This window comes from Capra hircus, chromosome 26 (genome assembly GCF_001704415.2).
Source record: "Capra hircus breed San Clemente chromosome 26, ASM170441v1, whole genome shotgun sequence".
Classification (NCBI taxonomy): Eukaryota; Metazoa; Chordata; class Mammalia; order Artiodactyla; family Bovidae; genus Capra; species Capra hircus.
Genome location: NC_030833.1, coordinates 16,673,811 through 16,695,876, shown reverse-complemented (window position 1 = coordinate 16,695,876; position 22,066 = coordinate 16,673,811). Strand labels below are relative to the sequence as shown.

At 39.0% G+C, this 22,066-nt stretch overlaps 1 protein-coding gene across 1 annotated transcript in view; it reads left to right on the top strand.

Moving 5' to 3' along the window:
- Positions 1-22,066, top strand: part of FAM160B1 (family with sequence similarity 160 member B1) — a 38,860-nt gene that overhangs the window by 614 nt on the left and 16,180 nt on the right. Inside the window, exons 2-9 of the mRNA XM_018041565.1 lie at positions 6,025-6,103; positions 12,680-12,849; positions 14,511-14,615; positions 15,053-15,175; positions 19,356-19,649; positions 19,836-20,032; positions 21,232-21,346; positions 21,907-21,983. Of these exons, the coding sequence (XP_017897054.1) occupies positions 6,025-6,103; positions 12,680-12,849; positions 14,511-14,615; positions 15,053-15,175; positions 19,356-19,649; positions 19,836-20,032; positions 21,232-21,346; positions 21,907-21,983 (1,160 nt within the window). The remainder of the gene's footprint in view (positions 1-6,024; positions 6,104-12,679; positions 12,850-14,510; positions 14,616-15,052; positions 15,176-19,355; positions 19,650-19,835; positions 20,033-21,231; positions 21,347-21,906; positions 21,984-22,066) is intronic.

Genomic DNA, 22,066 nt, shown 5'->3' with positions numbered 1-22,066 from the left:
TTCCTGCTCCGGGCCAGCGTGGAGCCCTTTTTCTCGCTCTTAGAGGGCAGGCGGGGGTCCCCGGGAGGAGCGACCGCTCCCGGCCCGCATCGGGGGTCGTCCGATTACTCCGATGGGACCAGGGGAGTCGGGGAGCACCTGGCAAGGTCTTGGGGCCCTCCCCCGGACTCCCTGACCGTTAACCTCCTCCCTCAAAAAGTGGTCAGCGTTGACCGAGACAAAAGAAACGGCCTAACCCTGTTTGGATTTGTTTTGTTTTGTTTGGGGTGGGGGACCCAGGACGGGGTGCTCTTGCCCGGGGGCGCGGCTCTGGCAGGGAGGCAGCCCACCCGCCCCGGTTTCGTAATCTAGCCAGGTTTTGCTCTCGAAGGCCGGGCGGCCGAACTCAGCTGGATCTCCTTGATCGGTGTGAAATGCATTTGGAAGGTCTGGTCGAGTGTGCTTTAGACATTTTCCAAGCCCTCACCCACCCCCAGGACCATCTGTTTCCTTTCTTCTCTTCCTTTCCTGGACGCTTTTCGTCCTTCCTGCAGTTGTACCCCTCTTTGAGGATTTCAGACACCAGCATAGGGAAACAACACTCAAATCTAACACCACTAAAAGAGAAGTAACTCACAAGAACGTGTCTTCCTTCTGATTCAGTGATAAGGGGTCGCGTTGCTTTACTTCGGTTGTTTTACTTTAGGCTGGCAGAAATGCCCAAATCGAAAAATGCACCCTGTGAAGTTCATAACTAGTGCAGTTTTGCTAGACGTGCTACTTGGCTAGTTTTAAAAATGTCATTCTCTTTCTGTGTTCAGTTTTTGGGTGACATAGCACATTCAGATCTACATAATTTTAAGGGGGGGGGGACACACAATTTGCAATAGAACAGTTTTTATGGCCAGATAAAAATAAAATGGATCTTTAAAACTCAGTAATGGAAAACTTTTGTACGGTTCTTAAGTGCTGTGTGGGGAATGTTTAAGAGTCATTTTAGATCTGCCACAGGTTCTTGAGAAAAGGAATGTATCAAATCAGGCAAGACAGTTTTTCATGAATGAAGAGCAGTATTACGCTTGAGGAAGATGATAGCCTTAGACTCTAAGGCAATTTTTAGTTTTTCTTTCTTGCTTATACACCAGCTACAGCACTTTACTTTTAGAATTCAATTTAAATTTATAAAAAACAGTGATATTTACATTTTATATTATTCCTTAACTGAAAATCGTTTACTTTTTTGACACTGAATACAGCTTCATACTGAGATAATTGGGAATACGAATTTATTATATCATTTATATTCTATGCTAATTCAGGCTGATATTTACAGAAATAAGTACTTAGAAAAAGAAAGATGGCTTTCAGTGCTCTCACAGTAAAGACTCATTTTTGTCCTGAGGCCTGTGTTTTCTGTCTGCATTATCTTCTTATAATTGTGTATGTTGGCATCTCCCAAATTATCCATGTAAATTGTCTGACTCTGCCTCTGTAATATCCAGGTTGTCTGCTTTGCTGAGGTTAGTGAGAAAAAGAGTGGATTATATTCACCTGCCCCTGGGAGTTAATGCACTGCATTTAGAAAAGTGATGTTTTTATTTACTTAGCATTAATGTTTTCAATTGTGATACTTACTAGTTTACCTTGATAGGCAGTTAAATGTAATGAAAAATTTGGGGCATGCTTTTTTTTTTCTTTTCCCTTTTACCATTTTCTTGGAAATGAACCTATATGTTAATGCTGAATAAGCCATCTTTGTGTTATTTGAAGAATATCTTTTTTTCCCCTAGCCCAAGATTGGTTTCCATTTATTTAGTTCTGTTTCTTTATTTGCTTGACTTTTTTTCTATGGCCTAATCTTACCATTCCTCAGTTCATTAGCTTTTCTCTATCCGCCTTTTAATTTGTTTGCCCAATTAGTATTTTCTGATACAGTATTGCAGTTATGATTATCAGGGTTCTACAGAGAAGGGAGATAATCCTGTAGACAGATGCTGACATGACCTTTTTTCAGTTGTGTCATTGTATGAATCTCTATAATGTTTTCTCAACCATTTTGGTATTATTATTTCCTAGGTTTTTTTATTCAATTGGATCCACCTTCAAATGTGTTTTTTAGGGTCAACCAGATACACATTCATTTAAATAGGGTTTAGGTGTAGCGTTTTCCTTATTGTTTAGTTAATGGTTTCTTCTCACTTCCTGTTAACTACTTGAAAGGATGAAATACAACTAAGATATTTTCAAAGATCAGTACTTGAAGATGTGTTATTAATCTGATAGGCTACATTTTGAGTTTAGGAGAGAAATTCACACCTTGAGCAAAAACAGAAACTGTAATGTAACTCTTGCCTCCTTTATCAGAAATTATAGTTTTCCTTCAGTATAGAAATGATTGGCTAGTAAGAGTCGGGAAATTAGCTAGGTGCCACAGATCTGAAATCAGGCCTCTCATGTAGTTAGCTCTGAGGTGGATCGTTTTAGCCCAGCTTCTCCAAAGGATAAATAAAACGCCTTCTATTAGTACAACTCCGTGTTTGTTGAGGGCCATGGTCTGTGTGAGGTAGTCTGCCAGGGACTAGTATCTTGTAATTCCAGTCAGTTCCATCCTTGAAGGCAGATTCACTCCAGGAGGATAAAAGGGCAATGTCAGGAAAAAATGTTTTATCTGTCTTAACTGGTTAATTCAAGGTAACTCATCTTTCAGAATTTGGATGCATTATTATTTTCTTGTAAAATTATAATTAAGATTTAATGATGATTGTTGAGACTAGCGATTCCTTAAAAATCTACTCTGCAGTGGGAATTAAAATGTCAAATGAAACGTAGGTAGTGTTTTCTGAAGTGTATTCTTTTCCAGCAAGTGCTCTTTACCTGTCATCCTTTAGTCATGCACCATACGTTCTAGGAGCCCGTCAAGAAGCACGGTGCGAGTTCACGGGGAGACTGCGTTGGTAGGCAAAACAGACGCACGGGTTGAAGTATAAGCCACGCCCAAGCTTGTGGCCTGGCCCCTAGAGCCAGACGGAGCAGGGTTCTAGGCTTGCCTCTGCCCCCTACTTCTTCACTGGACAGCTTGCTTAGTCTTTGTATGTTTCAGTTCCTCGTTTTTGCTGTTCAGTCAGTGTGTCCTGTCCTACTCTTTGGGATCCCATGGGCTGCAGCACAAGGGCTTCCCTCAGAGTAAAATGGAAGCAATTAGGCCTATCTGATAGAATTGTGAAAGTTAGAATGACAAGTACTTAATGCAGTGCCTGGCACATAGTAAGTGCTTAATAAATGTTAATCATTATTGTTATTATTTGGATAATTGTTCTGTTAGTGCGTTCTGTAGGAGGAGAGGAGCAAGCACCTAGGACTGGAAGGCTCCCTGGAGGAAGTGAGACTTGAGCCGGACTTACAGAGGCAGAGGAGATAGGAGGGGGTGGGTGTCAGAAAATTGCCTGGAGGAAGAAGCAATTTAAAAGAGTTGGGCATGGAATGTTGATGATGCCTGTGAGGCTGCAGGCGTGGCTCTGAGAACACGACTTCTCATCTGAGTTATCAGCTGCTGCTGCTAAGTCCCTTCAGTCGTGTCTGACTCTTAGCGACCCCATGGACTGTAGCCTATCAGGCTCCTCCATCCATGGGATTTTCCAGGCAAGAGTGCTGGAGTGGGGTGCCAATGCCTTCTCTGGAGTTATCAGCTAGGTAGGTCCTTTTGTGTGGTAGGTATTTTGGGAAAAGACCTCCAGGTTTTTAATTACCAATAGTGTTGCCTTCCGCAGGTCAGTGAATGACAAGAGTTTGTTTGGGAAAAGTCGAAGTTATTGTGAGAATTTAAGACCACACGTAAGTGTAAACTTTGGCACTGTGCCTGGCACATAAAAGTGAAAGAAAAGTGAAGTCGCTTAGTCGTGTCCGACTCTTTGCGACCCCCATGGACTGTAGCCTACCAGCCTCCTCCGTCCATGGAATTTTCCTGGCAAGAGTACTGGAGTTGCCATATCCTTCTCCAGAGGATCTTCCCGACCCAGGGATCGAACCCGGGTCTCCCGCATTGCAGGCAGATGCTTTACCATCTGAGCCACCAGGGAAGCCCTGGCCTATAACTACTCACTAAATGGCAGCAGCTGCCCTGTATCCACTCAATAAACATTACTCAGCGCTTACTACGCGCCATCATTGACTTGGAAACCGGGGGTTCGGATGAACAAGATGATATAATCTTTGTAAACTCATTGAGTTCACAATCTGGTGGAGGAGATGGATAACTCAACAGTCACCAGCATGGGCTCAGGGCTGGGAGAGAGGGAGCCATCAGTCAGGGAGAGGATGCCACAAGCATGTGTGGAAAGGACGGTGCCCTTGACAGGAAGTCTGGCCAGATTTCTCCGGGAAAGTGATATACTCTGGAAATTCCTTTGGAAAAATTGAACAAAGCATAATATTTATACTTACGAAACTCAGTACAGTTTTTGAAACACCAAATTTTATTTGGGTTTGTCCCAATTTCTAATACAGAATTAATTGATTAATAATAATGCTGCATAAAGCTACTGTGTTAAAAGATCTATAACACAAGAGAAATTCTATATATTTTTAGGAAGATTCTAAAAATAAGTAGCTGATTAAAACTGACTTTTTAATCTGAAAGTTTCAGGAAGATTATTTTCCCAAATTAATTCTTTCTTTCTTATTTCTCTGATTTTTTTCTGTCTCCCACGAGTTTTCTCTCTCCATGTTCCTGACGTATAGTAACCCCAAAGATTTTCAACTCCATTGTTAAGGGTCTTAAAGTCTTTAAAGTTTTTTCATAGCCTTCTATTTGGAAATGAGATGAATATTTACATTCTCTTAATGCAGTACTATTCAGAGTGGTGTGAACAGGCTCGTAAGAAAAAGCTGGCAGAAAGATGTTGATGATTGCAGAAAAATTTTCAGGTCCATTTGTTTCCTGATTGCGTTTCATCTTCTGGATTGAAACACTTAGGGTATCATGACCAATGTTTATAATTTACTCAGTAGTTTGGAAATTGTTTTGAAAGGTTTTGAACTTTGAGGTCTTTATGGGAGAACCAATCAAAATGGAACAAGTAGAAGGTCAGAAGTAACATGACCTCTGAGATCATCTGTTTAGATGAATCTGTGAAAATGGAAGATTACGCTGCCATAGTTGAGGTTCCCAAAATGGAAACCTATTTGCTGTTAGGAAAACTGGGTCAGCTGTACTTTCTGATGAGAATTTATTGACAGTGCTAGGACTGGGAGAGCTTTCTCTCTCTGTCACTCATTTTAAAGAAAAGAAAATATTGTAAAGGTGCATCCAAATCTTTTTCTGTCCGTTTAATACCCATTTAAAATACTGGTAAGTTTGCAATGAGATGGTTGAAAGGATATAATTTTGGCCCTAAAACTTCTGAAGTAAATTTCAAAATCAAAATGTGAGACATTTTTGACTTTGTGGAGTTTAAATTGGTAGTGTCTTGTTCATGTGGTCATTTTGCTAAAAATATGCACTGCCTAGTCTAGGCTTAAAAAGAAAAGATTTACTTCTGTATGTCACTGAAAATAGAGAACAGTTTTAATCTGATTACAGGGTTGACTTTGGTATATATTTTAGTAGTGGTGATGTGTAACTAGTTACATAGCAGCTTTTTACTGTTTTGCATTTCAAAGTCCTAGGTACAAAGATCCCTGGTTATCAATAATTTCATTTTCCTGATACTTTAGTAATAGAATATTATGTGTTTTCCTTTAACTCTGTTACTTTTGAAGTCATGTATAGTAACTACTTGCAGAGAAGGAGAAAAAAACCCAGTACTATAATTACTAATAACACTGATAAATGTGTTTTTCCTCTTTCTTAATAAATTATTTTACTTTCTTGGATTTGACATTGTTTTTATTTCTCCTTGATATTTGACATACAGAATCAAATTAAAGCTCATTCCTTATTAGTATGCTGCTTTTGCATCATTAGTAGAAAAATACAGTTACATTTAATATGAAGATTTTAATGCCATTTTCTTAATTGTTGTGGTCTTTTTGTTTGTGTTTGTGTAGCTTGCACCTTCTCTTCCTTTACAAGAAGATTTTGTTTACCACTGGAAAGCAATTACCCATTACTATATAGAAACTTCAGGTAAGAAATCATGCTGATATTAATTAAACAGAAAATTTATGAAATATTAAAATACGTACAAACTACTCTTCAAAGTTATTTTGCATGAAACTTATAAGCAATTTATTTTAATTCCTCTCATTCAAAAATACAGCTGTTAAACACCTACTATGCGTAAGTGTTGTTCTGGCCACTGGACGGTATGCCACTCAAATAGACAAAAATATCTGTCCTAACAGAGCTTGTATATTGATGGTTGTTGTTTAGTTGCTAAATTGTGTTTGACTCTTTGCAACTCCATGGACTGTAGCCTGCCAGGCTCCACTGTCCATGGAATTTTCCAGCAAGGATACTGAAGTGGGTTGCCATTTCCTTCTCCCGGGGATCTTCCCGACCCGTGGATGGAACCCTGTGTCTCCTGCATTGACAGGCTGACTCTTTACCAGTGAGCCACTTGGGAAGCCCAGATATATTGATTGTGTTAATCACTCTGTCATGTCCGACTCTTGCAACACCCTGGACTGGAGCTTGCCAGCCTCATCTGTCCACGGGATTCTCCAGACAAGAATACTGGGGTGGGTTGCTGTTCCCTTCTCCGAGATATACTGATTAGGAGGAAGCAAACAATAGACAAGTTCACATAGTGTGTCAGATGGTAAGTGCTAAGGAGAAAATGAAGCAGGCTGAAAGGGATGGGAGTGTTTGGGGAGTGGGGACAGAGCCATCGGAGACAGACGGCTCTCTAAGATTAGAGAAATCCTCATTACCCCAGGTGACTTCTGAGCCGAATCTGCAGGAAGGAGGAAGCAAGCCTGGAGGTGTCTAGGGAAAAGATCCAGGAGAGCACTTAGTGCACAAGCCCTGAGGCTGCAGGGCACAGCACTTGGAGGGTGCTCGGACCGCAGGAGGTGTGGCTGGAGCAACGAGAACAAAGAGAGAAATGGGAGGAGATAGAGAGAAATGGGAGGAGATAACATCAATGGGGCAGGGGCGCAGGTTCACCCGAGGCCTTGTAAGCCATTGCGAGGGCTTTGGCTTTTACTCTCAGATGGGGAGCCTTTAAAGGGTTTTGAGCAGAGGTGTAACATTATTGGCTTTAAAGAGATCACTTTGGCTTCTGCAAGAAACTTAGATTGCAAGTGTGTAGAGGTGAAGTTGGTAGAACAGTTAGGGGACTGTTGCAATGGTCTGAGCAATGTCGGTGGCTCAGACCAGGGTGGATGTGTTGAGAATGATTGTACTCTGGGTATATTTTGAAGAAAGTTGTTGATGGATTGAATATTGGGTATGAAAGAATAAGAATCAAGGATAACTCCGAATGTTGGGGCTTAGGCAGTTGGAATAACAGAAGGAGCACTCATTGAGAATGGGATGAGGAGACTCCAGGAGGAGCAGGTTTGTGAGAGCATTTTGGACTTTTTTGGTTTGAGACACCTATTATATGTGCAGCTGGATATTGTCAAGCAGACAGTAAGAAAGAGGGATCTGGGATTTAGGGTGGAGCCATAAACTAGACATGAAATTGAGAGTCATCGGCATGTAAGTGGGATTTATAGCCATGAGCCTGGCTGAGATTACCCAGGGTAGCCACAGACAGATGGAAGAAAAAGAGTATTCAGGAACTGAGCCCTCATACTCAGTGTTCAGCGATTAGGAAAATGAGAATGATAGCAAGCAAAGGAGATTTTGCTTTTGCCAGTGATGCGCCAGACTGCCGAGAGAGAATGGTGTCCTTGAAGCTGGAAGCGGAGAGAAGGATCAAAGTGTCTAATGATGTCAAGCTGATGAAGGCTAGGAATGGATCATTGGATTCAGCCATGAGGAGCTCATCGGTGGTCTTGATAAGAACCCTGTTAATAGCAAGAAAGAGAGAGGAGACCTGATTGGACGAAGTGTAAGAGACAGTGGACAGAGAACATATTTGGACAGTGTGCGAAGACTGCTCTTTTGAGGAGTGTTAGTGGAAAGGAGAGCTGAGAGACAGATCAACAGCCACAGGGAGAAGTGGCCTTGGTGGCGGGTGGCGGGGGGCATGGGTGGGCGGGGGGCGGGGGGGGCGGGGTAGGGGCAGGGCGTAATTTTTTTTTTTTAAGATGGAAGGTACTGCCATTTGTACTTTGGTGAGAATGAGCTAGTAGAGAAGGAAAGGTAGGCACAAGAGTCATAGGAGATAATTTCTGAGCCACATCCTTAAAGTTGGCAAGTGGGTTATGGGCTCCCAGTGCATTAGTGAAGGCTTCATAGGCTTGTGGACAGCTCATCCATAAATTTAAGGCAGAAAGGAAAACATACGGGTGTCAATGCAGGAACAGAGCAGACATAGTGTGGACGTCTTTGGAAGTTATCTTCTTTGTGCTTCAATCTTAGTGAAAAGGCTGAAGAGCGAATATGGGAAATGTGAATAAATTAGGTCACAGTTTGGCAAAATTTTTCTGTAAAGGGTCAGATAGTAAATATCTTAGGCTTTGTAGGCCATACAGTCTCTGTTGCAACTATTCAATTCTGTTGTTACAGTGCAAAAGCAACCTTCCACAATACATTAAAAGCAGAGCATTCTTTGTTCCAGTACAACTTTATTAAAGCAGATGGCAAGGCTGGGTTTGTTCCATGAGCTGAAGTTTGGCAACCTCTGAAATAGGAAATAGAGTAGTAACCTTGCTCCATAGCCCTGTGGGCTCCCTTTAGGAATATAGAGGTAAACACTAGTGGATGTGCAGATTGAACACGTATTTTTTTAACTGAAAGAATACATGAAGAAAAAAAAAAAAGTTGATTTGGCAAACTGGTGGAGTCATAGACAATTCTTTAAAAGTAAGAAATTCCTCATTTTTATGTAATAAGTGATAGTCAAACTATCTATATATATACCTTTAAATATAAAGTGTAATTTTGACCTTAATTTGGATGTTTAGATGGCAGATCTATAGAAAAGTTTTTTGACAGGAGCAGTCTTTTCAAAAAATGACTATTCTTAACCCTTGTGAGTTTTTCACCCCTCCATAGTCTTAAGGAAATACTTTAAAGGAAGGCCTGTAAGTTCTTGCTTTAAATGATTTTTTTTTTTTTTTTTTGCAATCTCATAGCAAAAGCAAGTGTATATGTTACAACAAAGTATGGGATGAAAAAGTGGGCCAGGCACAGAGAGAGAAGGAAGCAGGGGGAAAACTAGGAGGTCGTGTCTGACCCTGGGCTTGAGGGTGAGCAGTAAGTTTTGAGGTCGAGAAGGAGGGCAAAGGCATTTCAGTAAAAGGAATACCGTATGCAAAGGCACTGGGGTCTAAACATGGTTTGGGGTGGTGAGAGTGATCGGCAGAAACTAGGTCTTCTAGGGAGCTCGGACTTTAATCCTGTCAAGTTGAGCTTATAGTTCATTTATTTCTCAAAAAAAAAAAAAAGGCCTTTTTTTTACTATTTTTCTCCATAAATATGTGTAATCAAACCATGCTTAAATATTCATTCCTTCCTGGAATGTTTATATAAAACAGGTGAAAAATACTTTTAAAAAGTAAATTTCAAATAAAATTACACACCATCTTTTTTATTAGCCCTAGGCTACTCATTTTAGAAGAAAATGAAGTGAGACATCATAAGTTAACGTTATTGAATTCATACTGTGTGCTAAGGCACTGGGCTTCACATTATTTCGCTGAAATCATACAGTAGCAGTTACTGGCGTTGATCAGCTCCATTTTACAGATGCTGGTACTGAGGCTTAAGTAGTTTGCCCAGGTCACCCAGCTAAAAGCGACAGAGCCAAGACTTGAATCCAGGTTGTCCAAGTCCAGGACTCATGCTCTTAATAACTATCCCATACTCAATCATATTTGATACGTCCTCCTGGGAACACAAGTGACTCTTCTCTTTCCCTTGTTTGCTCCATAAGGCGTTAGTATTATGGTTTAGTCTGTGTGTGTATATATACACATACATGTGTCAGCGTACAAAGCTTTATATCATCAGATACATAGCACACCAGGATTGTATTGCACAAAATATAGCAGGACTAAGTAAAGAACAATAAAGACATAAAAAAACCTGTCATTCCCTAATACGCTTTATATTTAAACATTTTATAACACATTTTATAAGAATAATTAAACCCTTATATAATAAATTTAAGTTGGTAAAATCATGTGTTTTTACTATGTTAAAAGTATTCATGAATTTTTACTTTAAAAAAAAAATCAGTATTTTGTAAGGATATTCCTGAGAAGCAGCTTTTACTTTGGGAATAGATGTCTGCTGGTGAGAGGAGATGTCAGAAATTCTCCGTAGAGGGTTTTCCTTTGGGCTCTTCATGTTTGCAAATCTGGAGATGAATTGGGGCCGTTCACGTCTTGACTTCCCGGTGTTACAAAGCAATGTTCGTGCTAAGTCACTTCAGTCGTGTCTGACTCTTTGCAACTCTGTGGACTGTAGCCCACCAGGCTCCTCTGTCCGTGGGATTCTCCAGGCAAGACTATTGGAGTGGGTTGCCATGCCGTTCTCCAGGGGCTCTTCCTGACCCAGAGATCAAACCCTCATGTCTCCTGCATTGGCAGGCAGGTTCTTTACCACTAGTGCCACCTGGGAACCCCACAAAGCAATGCAGTAGTGATCAAAACCAAGCCTGTCCTCTCTGCATATCCTACCTTATTCAGCTTAACATTCAAGGCCAACCTATTTTTATATAAAGAGACCTAAAGTTTAAAGATGGCAAGAATACACAGAACTGTACAAAAAAGATCTTCACCACCCAGATGATCACGATGGTGTGATCACTCACCTAGAGCCAGACATCCTGGAATGCGAAGTCAAATGGGCCCTAGGAAACATCACTACGAACAAAGCTAGTGGAGGTGATGGAATTCCAGTTGAGCTATTTCAAATCCTGAAAGATGCTGCTGTGAAAGTGCTGCACTCAATATGCCAGCATATTTGGAAAATTCAGCAGTGGCCACAGGACTGGAAAAGGTCAGTTTTCATTCCAATCCCAAAGAAAGGCAATGCTAAAGAATGCTCAAACTACCGCACAATTGTACTCATCTCACGTGCTAGTAAAGTAATGCTCAAAATTCTCCAAGCCAGGCTTCAGCAATATGTGAACCATGAACTTCCAGATGTTCAAGCTGGTTTTAGAAAAGGCAGAGGAACCAGAGATCAAATTGCCAACATCCTCTGGATCATCAAAAAGCAAGAGAGTTTCAGAAAAACATTTATTTCTGCTTTATTGACTATGCCAAAGCCTTTGACTTTGTGGGTCACAACAAACTGGAAAATTCTTAAAGAGATAGGAATACCAGACCTGCCTCTTGAGAAACCTGTATGCAGGTCAGGAAGCAACAGTTAGAACTGAACAAGGAACAGACTGGTTCCAAATAGGAAAAGGAGTACATCAAGGCTGTATATTGTCACCCTGCTTATTTAACTTCTATGCAGAGTACATCACAAGAAATGCTGGGCTGGATGAAGCACAAGCTGGAATCAAGATAGGTGGGAGAAATATCCATAACCTCAGATATGCAGATGACACCACCCTTATGGCAGAAAGCAAAGAAGAACTAAAGAGCTTCTTGATGAAAGTGAAAGAAGAAAAGTGAAAAAGTTTGTTTAAAGCTCAACATTCAGAAAACTAAGATCATGGCATCCCGTCCCATCACTTCATGGGAAATAGATGAGGAAACAGTGGCAGACTTTATTTTTCTTGGCTCCAAAATCACTGCAGATGGTGACTGCAGCCATGAAATTAAAAGACGCTTACTCCTTGGAAGAAAAGTTATGACTAAGCTAGACAGCATATTAAAAAGCAGAGACATTACTTTGCTAACACAGGTCCGTCTAGTCAAGGCTATAGTTTTTCCTGTAGTCATGTATGGATGTGAGAGTTGGACTATAAAGAAAGCTGAGCGCCGAAGAATTGATGCTTTTGTACTGTGGTGTTAGAGAAGACTTTTGAGAGTCCCTCGGACTGCAAAGAGACCCAACCAGTCCATCCTAAAGGAGATCAGTCCTGAGTGTTCATTGGAAGGACTGATGTTGAAGCTCAAAGTCCAATACTTTGGCCACCTGATGCAAAGAACTGACTGATTGGAAAAGACCCTGATGCTGGGAAAGATTGAAGGCAGGAGGAGAAGGGGACAACAGAGGATGAGATGGTTGGATGGCATCACTGACTCAATGGACTTGAGTTTGAGTAAAGTCCAGGAGTTGGTGATGGAAAGGGAGGCCTGGTGTGCTGCAGCCCATGGGGTCGCAGAGGTGGACACAACTGAGTGACTGAAATGAACTGAAAGTTTAGATCTTCTGAACTGGCTAATTGAAATAACATTTTTAAAACTATAAATGCATACAAAGTTCTGATGTTATTTGTATTTTTTTCTGATCATGTTTTCATTTCCATACCCCATAAATGGTTCCTTTTCTGAATTATTATGCATGAGTATTAGCTTTAGAATATCTTTCAGAATATAGATTGTGTTTGAATACGATATAAACCTCACCCGTGTGAACAATTCAGATTTTTCTCTGAATAGAAACAGGGAAATACAAAGAGTATTTTAGGTGCAAATGTACAGTTTAAAAATGTTTGAATATTTGATGGATGTCTTTATTGTTTAGATGATAAAGCCCCGGTGACAGATACAAATATTCCATCTCATCTGGAACAGATGTTAGTTATCTTAGTACAAGAAGAAAATGAACGGGAATTTGGAGAGACGGGGCCATGTATGGAATATTTACTTCATCACAAGATCTTGGAAACATTATATACCTTAGGGAAAGCTGATGTAAGTTCCTAATCCACATGATGTTCTTAGGCAAGTACGTGTGATATATGTTTTCATGTCTTAGAGATAAAGAAGCTGCCAAGCACTAAATTTAACTATAGAGGTATATATTAAGCATGGAAGGATTCAAGTCAGTACATGAAAAAAAAAAGAAAGTTGTATGGCCTGTATGAGTATGACTTTCCATAGAGACAGCAGAGCTCCCAAATCCTCTAGACAACTGGTACTTAGGCTGCTTAGAATTACAGTGTAAACATTTATAAAAATCTACTCAAGTGCAAATGCTCAGAATCGAAGGAAATGAGAAAGATCCTATTGAATATTGGGTTACAAAAATTATTTTTCATAATCCTGAAAGAAAATGTCATTGATCATTCTGACATTAACACTTCTGATAAGTAGAACCAGTTCAAGTAAGTCTCTTTGATGAATCTTCCTCCTCTTTAAAAACAAAGAGGTGATCAGCAAGGGGCCTCCCCCAGCTCTAAAAATTGGAGCTTCTGTTCTGTGAATTTCTGTAATATATGTGAAAATCAAACTAAAGAAACCTCAAACAGATGTTTAAACACCAAATAGAAATATGAAGTCATATTGAAGATGATTTCCTTTTAATTAAGTCTAATTCTCTAATTCATTTTTAGGTTAGATTCATTCAGTTTACATTTTCTAGCTAAATATCTACTCCCTAGTATCTTCCAATTTGTTCCCTTCCTCCCTCCTTTTTCCTGTCCTTTGTAGAGAGAGAGATTATGCAACATTATATTGAACAAATATTAATCAATTTCTGAGCAAATGTTAGTAATTATACTACTGGAAAATTTATTTTTATATTGGTGATTATAAATACTGTGTTTATCTGAATAACTTAAGGTATTTACTATCTTCGCATACTATTGTGCTTAAGATTATAGCTTATGCTATTTCCATATAATGTGTCTATGGTGATGTTTTGGAAATATTTTGTGACTATTTTAAATCTGAGTCAACATAAGCAGGTTAATTTTAGAACGTATAACCTTGCTAACTCATACTCTCTTAATTTACAGCATGTGTAATCGTCAGGTTTATCTGCCTTTCAGCAAATATTTAAAACAATTGGCATGTTATCAAAACTTATTTATTAAATATTCATTGCCTGTAATAATCATAATGTAAATAATTTTGCAACTAATTTAAAATAGCATTGTTAGAATAAATCACAGCCATTTATACATAGGATTCCTTTATTTACATATATGTGTTAGACTTTATTTACTCCTCCATATATATGATGAAAGGTTGTTGATTACCTGTCATAAATGTAAGTGATAAGATGCTGCCTTTGCCTGGGCCAGGGAGTTTCCTTTTACCCTAGCATTTAGAATATTAACAGCTTGGCATCACCTGAACCAAACTCCAGTCTCCATGGCACATTATCACGTTGCTGTTTGTGATTACATCAGTCTATGGTCTCACACACTCTTATAAATTTTATTTATAGCATACCAGTCAGTAATAATTTGATTGAGAATTTTATTTAGACAAAGTCATTAACTGTCTAATTGCATTGGTTTTTGAAGGTGGAATATATTCACATACATTGCCTCTGATTTTTTTCAAGCTTTTGAGTAATAAGTTTGCACTGTCTATTTTATTTTCTTGTTTGTTTTTGTTTTTCCCAGTGTCCTCCAGGAATGAAACAACAAGTCCTGGTGTTCTATACCAAACTTTTGGGGAAAATCCGGCAGCCACTACTTCCACACATTAATGTGCACAGGCCAGTGCAGGTAGTTTGTTCCCTTTACATAAAACTATTTGGTCTGCTGCTTTTTGCATAGATTTTTCTAAAAGTAAAAATAACATGCAAAGTAGCAAATGTTGATACTTGAGCTCTCTTGATGCGTGACATTGTATTAAATGTACTTCATGTCTCTATATTTCTCTCTTAAAATTTTATACATTAATTTTATCATTTCCCTACTTCCCTGACATGTCAAGAAGTTTATTAAATACCTCACTAATTTTTTAGAATAACATATTTGAAAAACTTAATACTAGCACCTATTTGATATAGGTGATTGCAAATAATGTTCTTTCTGAAAAATGCAATGTATTTGCATTATTTGAACATTTTAAATATCCTGATGGTGAATGAATGGCTGTTTAGATGTTTATTTTAAAAAATAGCCTAAGTTTAAAATTTTGTTTTAAATTTTTTTGACAGAAGTTAATTCGACTGTGTGGTGAAGTCCTTGCAACACCAACAGAAAATGAAGAAATTCAGTTTCTCTGCATTGTGTGTGCAAAGCTGAAACAAGATCCCTATTTGGTTAATTTTTTTCTGGAGGTATAGTTTACTTCTTGTCAACCTTCAAAGTATGTGTGTATTAAAATTATCATGAGAAATGAATTCTCTAAATAATATTAGAAGGAATTACATTTTGTGAATAACAGATAGCCTGTTTTACTTCCCCAGAATTATTTTCATTTAAGAGCACTGTTTTATTTTAACCTGAACTCTCCTGAGAAAAACTACTCTCAAAGAATGTGACTGAACCACATGTAGGGAGCAGAACAGGGGCTGGACAAATACAAAGCTACAGCTTAGGAGCACAGCTCGGAGGGCAAATGTGGAAGAGGGAAGTCATGGGAATTTTTAAGCTATCATATTTCCAGCCAGGCTTGCTCAAGCGTGGTATGTGGGTAACCTGACCTAGGGTAAGAATGGTGTGAGCAGATTTGGACAAGATGTGAAACATCACAAGTCACCTCCCCACCCTGGTATAGCATTGGGATTACCCTGCTAATTGGTACTATCTTTTCCTAGCCATAGTCACCAAATTGTGGTTTACTTACATCAGTTAATATTTGGATTGTATTTCCAGTTTTAAATTAGAAAATAACTCTTCTGTTTTTCCTGCTTTCATTTACTTTTTTCTAGCAGTAGTCATTTAGAAATATATTAAGGAAAATGTTGGTGTTTTTTAATTTTTAAAAAAGGTTTTTTTAATCTTTTTTTTTAATTGAGGTGTGTTATACACAGTACAACTCAGTCTTTCTGGTTCTGTGAGCTTGACAGACACATACAGTTTCATAACCACCACTGCAGTCAAGATACACAGCAGCCCATCACCTTACCCCATGTCCCTTCCTGGTCATCCTGTCTCTGCCTCTGCCCTCAGCAGTCATTGATCTGTTCTCAGTCCAAGTTTTCTCTTTTCCAGAAAGTCATAAAAATATAGTCAGCCTTTTGAGTCTGGTTTTTCTTTATTTCCTTTCCATGCATTTGAGAGTCTTCTGTGAGTTTGGTCACAAGCAGATACTACTTTATACTACTGAGTAGTATTCTGTTGTATGGATGTATCACAATTGTTTATCCATTCACCAGTCGAGGGATTTAAGGACCAGTTTGAGATAATTACGAATGAGGCCATCATAAACATTCACAGATTTTTGTGTGGACTTAGATTTTCATTTCACTTTGGGAAGTACCTAAGAGTAGCATTTATGGGTCATGTAGTAGTAAGTGTGTATTTGCAAAACTCTTTCCAAGTGGGTTTATCATTTGCAGCCCAGGGGCGACGTATGAGAGCTGTTGTTCCATGTCCTTGTCAGAGTGGGTGTTGTCAAGTTTTTTGTTGTTGTTGTTTTGTTTTTAAACCTATTAGCCATTGTAATAGATGGGTTCATTTTTTATTTCATTTTATTGAGTAAGTAATTCAGGATATTATTCTGAACTGTTACTGCAGGTAGGTAAGCACTTACCTTACCAAGCTGCAAAATTGCATGGATTTAAATTTCTAAGTTAGTGTTAAGGACTATGAATATCTGTTTTTCATGACATGTATTTTGAAAATTTGCTTCAAAATGACTATAATAGCCTTGTGATATAAACATACCAAATATCTTCATTTGGCTAACTGTGAGATTTTTCTTCTCAAAGTTCATTTTTACTCAAGTTTTCTTAGGTAACCAGATTACTTTAGATGCATAGATTTTTTTTCCCAAGCTTAAGCTTTAAGGAGATTTTCTCAGAATCTCCGATACTTGTTTCAGAAGTACACAGCCATAGATCAGAAACTGAAAATTTGCAGGCATATGTATGGCTGTCTGTCTTCAGAGAAACATTTACATGTAGACCTCAGTATAAAAACCACCCTTCTGAATTAGTGTCTTGCCTGTTGTGATCCCGCATTTTTATAACACCTACTTCTCCAAAGCCTGAGGCGGTAGGTGACCCCATTTTCTGAACTGACTGGACTATTCCTATGCTTTTAATATTAATTTTAATGCTTTTAATGGCAGTTATTACAGTCTCCCTGGCATTAGAGTCATTTATGTGCATTTTATTCCTGGTCAGGAAGCTCCTTGAGGACAAGGATTCTATTTTATTAATCTTTGAGTCCCGATAGCTTCTCTGGTATCTAGCACAATGCACAATAACTGTTTAATTAACACATTGAATGAATGAATCTTTTGAGACATGCAGCTTTATTACTAGTATGATAGTAATAGAGCTTCCCTTGTGGCTCAGCTGGTAAAGAATCCGCCTGCATTGCTGGAGACCTGGGTTCGATCCCTGGATTGGGAAGATCTCCTGGAGAAGAGAAAGGCTACACACTCCAGTATTCTGGCCTAGAGAATTCCATGGACTGTGTAGTCACGGGGTTTCAAAGAGTCAGGCACAACTGAGCGACTTTCACTTTCACTTTCACTAGTAATGAAAGTACTTTGCATTTCTCAAGTATATATCCCTTGAAATCTGATCTCTCGCTTCATTTACATCAGCCAGTAGACGGCGTTTGCTGTGAGTTAAATGCAGATGGTAGATAAGTTAGAAACACTCTTTGCTGTAAAGGAGTTTGGTAGTCTGGTGATGAGCAAAGACTAAATGCAGACGGTAGATAAGTTAGAAACACTCTTTGCTGTAAAGGAGTTTGGTAGTCTGGTGATGAGTGAAGACTAACGTTCAAATACTGTAATCTAAGGTAGAGTAAGGCGAGTATCATAAGAAAGATACAGAGTAAATGCCCCTAAAACTTCACAGGATGAAGAGATTACATCTGCCTTGGTCGTTAGGAGGGAGCATGGAAGAGGCTGTCCTTGAAATGAGCCTTGACAGATGTTTAAATAAGAATGGGCGAGCACAAGGAAAGGAGTGAAGATAGGGAAGTCCGTGGTGTGACTCACACAGTTTAATCAGGCTATGCGGTAAGAAAGGGGCCCAGACAGATAGATTGGAACTGTCAAAGGCTTTGAATTCGTACGTGCTTGCAGAGCATTTTTTAAAATGCAGATCCCTTGGTTCCACCTCCAGATATTTTCATTCTGCGTTTTTATCAAGCCCCACAGAAAACCAGCAGTCCTGAGTTGAGAAACAGTAGTTCAGGGAGTGAGTGCTGAAAGCCAAAGTGTTAGCTGCTTAGTCACGTCCGACTCTTTGTGACCCCAGGATTGTCCTTCCTCTTGCCATTCTTATCCAAGATGCTGCTCCCAATAACAGTATTAACATTTCAGATGGAATAAAATATTTGACGTTCATAAAAACTATGATATACGGTTGACTTCTTAGGAAATTAGGAAGTCGGTTGGAATATTCATTTAGTTCCATAGGATTATTTTCTTTTAATGTATGTGCTATGAGCCCAATTTCTCAACAAGATTGGTCGTGCTGCAACTCATGGGGTCGCAAAGAGTCGGACACAACTGAGCGACTGAAAAGTGATTTATAATATCTATCATATAATTTTGGAAGTGGAACTTTGACTTTATTCAGCATTTAATGCACTTCTCTGATGAAGCACTCTGATAGGTCCTGCAGAGAAGCTGATTTATGATGAATTCTAAATTGTGTGAATGTCTAAATTTTACATTCATAAAAACTATGATATGAAATGTGTGATTTGATTTTTTTGCTCTTAGGTTTAAATGGAAAGCAAAAAACCTTCGCCTGGAAACTAATGATTTGCTTCAATTTAGGTTCTTTTTGTGTTTGGCTATGTACAATTCAAGCAGATCTTTGTTTTTACCCTCAAAAATACTAACAAGAATGTCCTCAGGGTATTGAGTTGTATTTACAGAGCAGAGGTATTAGGAAAAGCCTTAGAAAAATCATCTTAGAAACTAATCTTAGAAGAATCAGCATTAGGGCTATTTAATTTTAGTAGGCCAGTGATGAGAAAACAATTAACGGCAACTGAAACTTCCTGAATCTTATTTTTTCCTCACTGACATCAGTTGTTTGCAGTAGCAGTCAAATAATTATTACTAATATTGTTCATTGTTTACAGTCAGTGTAAAACATTTTGTAGAGCCTGTTCTGAAGACTCTTATAAACGCCTGTGTAATTTTAAGACATCTAAAGCACAGTTTGTTTAAGTCTGGGTATTTTCATTTGTCATAACAGTTTTATCCGTTATGACAGTGGCCAGATATTGAGTGTTAATTACAGGAAAACTCATTAAAATATGATTTCTGTTCTATAAGGTTTTTGACATGAATCTTATAAAACATGTATTCCTTTTCAGAACAAGTTTAAATCACTGGCTTCCCAAGGAGGCCCAAATGCAATTTCAGAAGATGTATTAAAAGGTCAAGATTCCTTGTCAACAGATACAGGCCAGTCCTGTCAGCCAGAGGAACCGTCGGGTGCTTCTGGAACAGAGCACACAGACTTAGAAGATGAGACTTCTCGTCAGATGGGTGACCTGTCCACGAGCTTGGAAAACCTCAGTGTCACTGAATTGCCAGAGGCCACAGTTGTTCGTCCAAACCAGGATTACAACCTAGTGAACTCTTTGTTAAATCTTACTAGAAGTCCTGTGAGTCATCTTCTTTTCTTTCCGCACCGCCCCCCCCCCACAACATAATCACCATTAAATGCATAGAAAAAAAAAATTCTATGTTTATTCTGGCATAAAACGTTAATCTGTTTAAGGGGAACTTTTCCAAACAACCTGAGGTGTGTCTGATTCAAGCACTGTAAAGGTGTGTGTTTTTCCCCTCAGGATGGCCGAATAGCCGTGAAAGCCTGCGAGGGCTTGATGCTCTTAGTGAGCTTGCCGGAGCCAGCCGCCGCCAAGTGCCTCACGCAGAGCACGTGCTTGTGCGAACTGCTCACCGACAGGCTCGCCTCCCTGTACAAGGCCCTACCTCAGTCAGTGGACCCCTTAGATATTGAAACAGTGGAAGCAATTAACTGGGGGTAAGAGCCGCTGTTTGCGTTTTCCTATGAATGTGACCTCTTAAACATACACTTTTAAATCGATTTGCATTTGGCAGTGATATACCTCTTTAGGTTTGAAATATATAACATTGCTAGTCATCATTAAACCAGATTGTTGTTTTGAGGCTTGCTTTAAACTTTGTTATCAGGAGCGAATTGGCACGGTGACAGTCTAGGTGTTACACAGTTAAGCTATTTCCCCTTGTCTCTTGTAGTGATCAGTTAATACCTTAAGATTGATAACTTTATCTGACTGTATTTTTAAAAAAACCAAAAAACTTGTGTGGAACCTCACCTCCCACCTCTCTCACCTGTTTCCCCCAGCGTTAGGGCTACCCACTTGATTCTCATATGAAATTAGGATTACTGCAGAACATTTATAAGTTATCAAAAGTGTGAAAGTGAAAGTAGCTCAGTCGTGTCCTGAGTCTTTGCAACCCCATCGACTATACAGTCCATGGAATTCTCCAGGCCAGAATACTGGAGTGCATAGCCTATCCGTCCCCCAGTGGATCTTCCCAACGCAGGAATTGAACCCGGGTCTCCTGCATTGCAGACAATTCTTTACCAGCCGAGCCACAAGGGAAGCTCATTAAAAGTGTAAAGCAGCATAAATAAAATTACTCGTAATCCCACCACTTGTAGGCAGCCTAACATTTTGGACATCAGAACCTGTTACTGTTTCTCTGTGCGTTTTTAACCCTTCTTTAGTTTATACTTGTTTTTTTTACACCCTGTATTCTGTCAACATCTGTAGGCCAGATCCACTTCTTAACTTCACTACTGAGTAGTATTTTAAGGCAGGAAGAGAAGCAGGCCAGTCGTTTCCTTTTGCCGTCCCTGCTTTACACTCCTTTCCTTTCATCCTAGAGGCTGAGAACTTCCAACTTTTCCATTCCTGTTACTTGGTCAAATTTATGGTGGAAATATGAGGAGCTGTCTCAGTGTCTTTTCTGCTGTAGCTCCATTCCCCACTTAATGAGTGAAAATTATTCACAACTTTTATCTAAAAACTTTGATCTTTGGCTTTCATGTATAAAACCCTCTTCTGATTGTCCTCCAGTCTCACCCACCTGAATATATCATCCCGTGTGTTCATTCACAGGCCTTCATCTCCCTGTAGGCACGGAACTGGATTAATGCTTTTGAATAACTCTGTGTTCTTCTGTGTCCTATAGCTTGGACTCATATAGTCATAAAGAAGATGCTTCAGCATTTCCCGGAAAAAGAGCCTTAATTTCATTTCTCTCCTGGTTTGATTATTGTGATCAACTCATAAAGGAAGCACAAAAGGTTTGAATACTTTTGTTGTTTATTGATAACTTAAAAATGTAAACAACTACTGAGTGAATTTGAATACTCAATCTATATTCATAAATATGTCTTAATTGTCTTAGGATAGATAGCACAGTTAGTGAAATAAACAAAATGAAATAACTAACCCTCCAAAAGTATATATATATGTGTTTGTGCGTGTGTGCGTGTATGTGTATTACAGCTCTGGAATAAATCACAGTTAACTTCTGCCCTGATGTTTCTTTAAGTATTATAGCACAACCCTTTACAAGATAACATCGGCTTCCCTGCATTTCTCCTCTTTGGGGAGATGTTAATACAATAAGTGGTTGGGATAATATTTTTATCCTGTTTGTCTTTATTCTTGGAATTTTAAATGACATGTAAAGAAACCAGTAGCTAACATCTCATCTAGGTTTATATGCCATCAACAAGATAAGCAATAGGCAAGTTTGTTTTTCTACAGTAAATTAGATGGAGAGTACAAATTGATTTGTTGGTGTTATAAATTAATCTTTCTCATTAAAAAAAATATGATACTTAATACTATGTTCTAGACTGCTGCTGTTGCTCTTGCCAAAGCTGTTCATGAAAGATTTTTTATTGGTGTAATGGAACCTCAGCTAATGCAAACGTGAGTGGCCTCTTTGTTGTTGTTTAGTAGCTAGGTCATGTCTGACTCTTTGTGACTCAATGGGCTGTAGCCTGCCAGGCTCC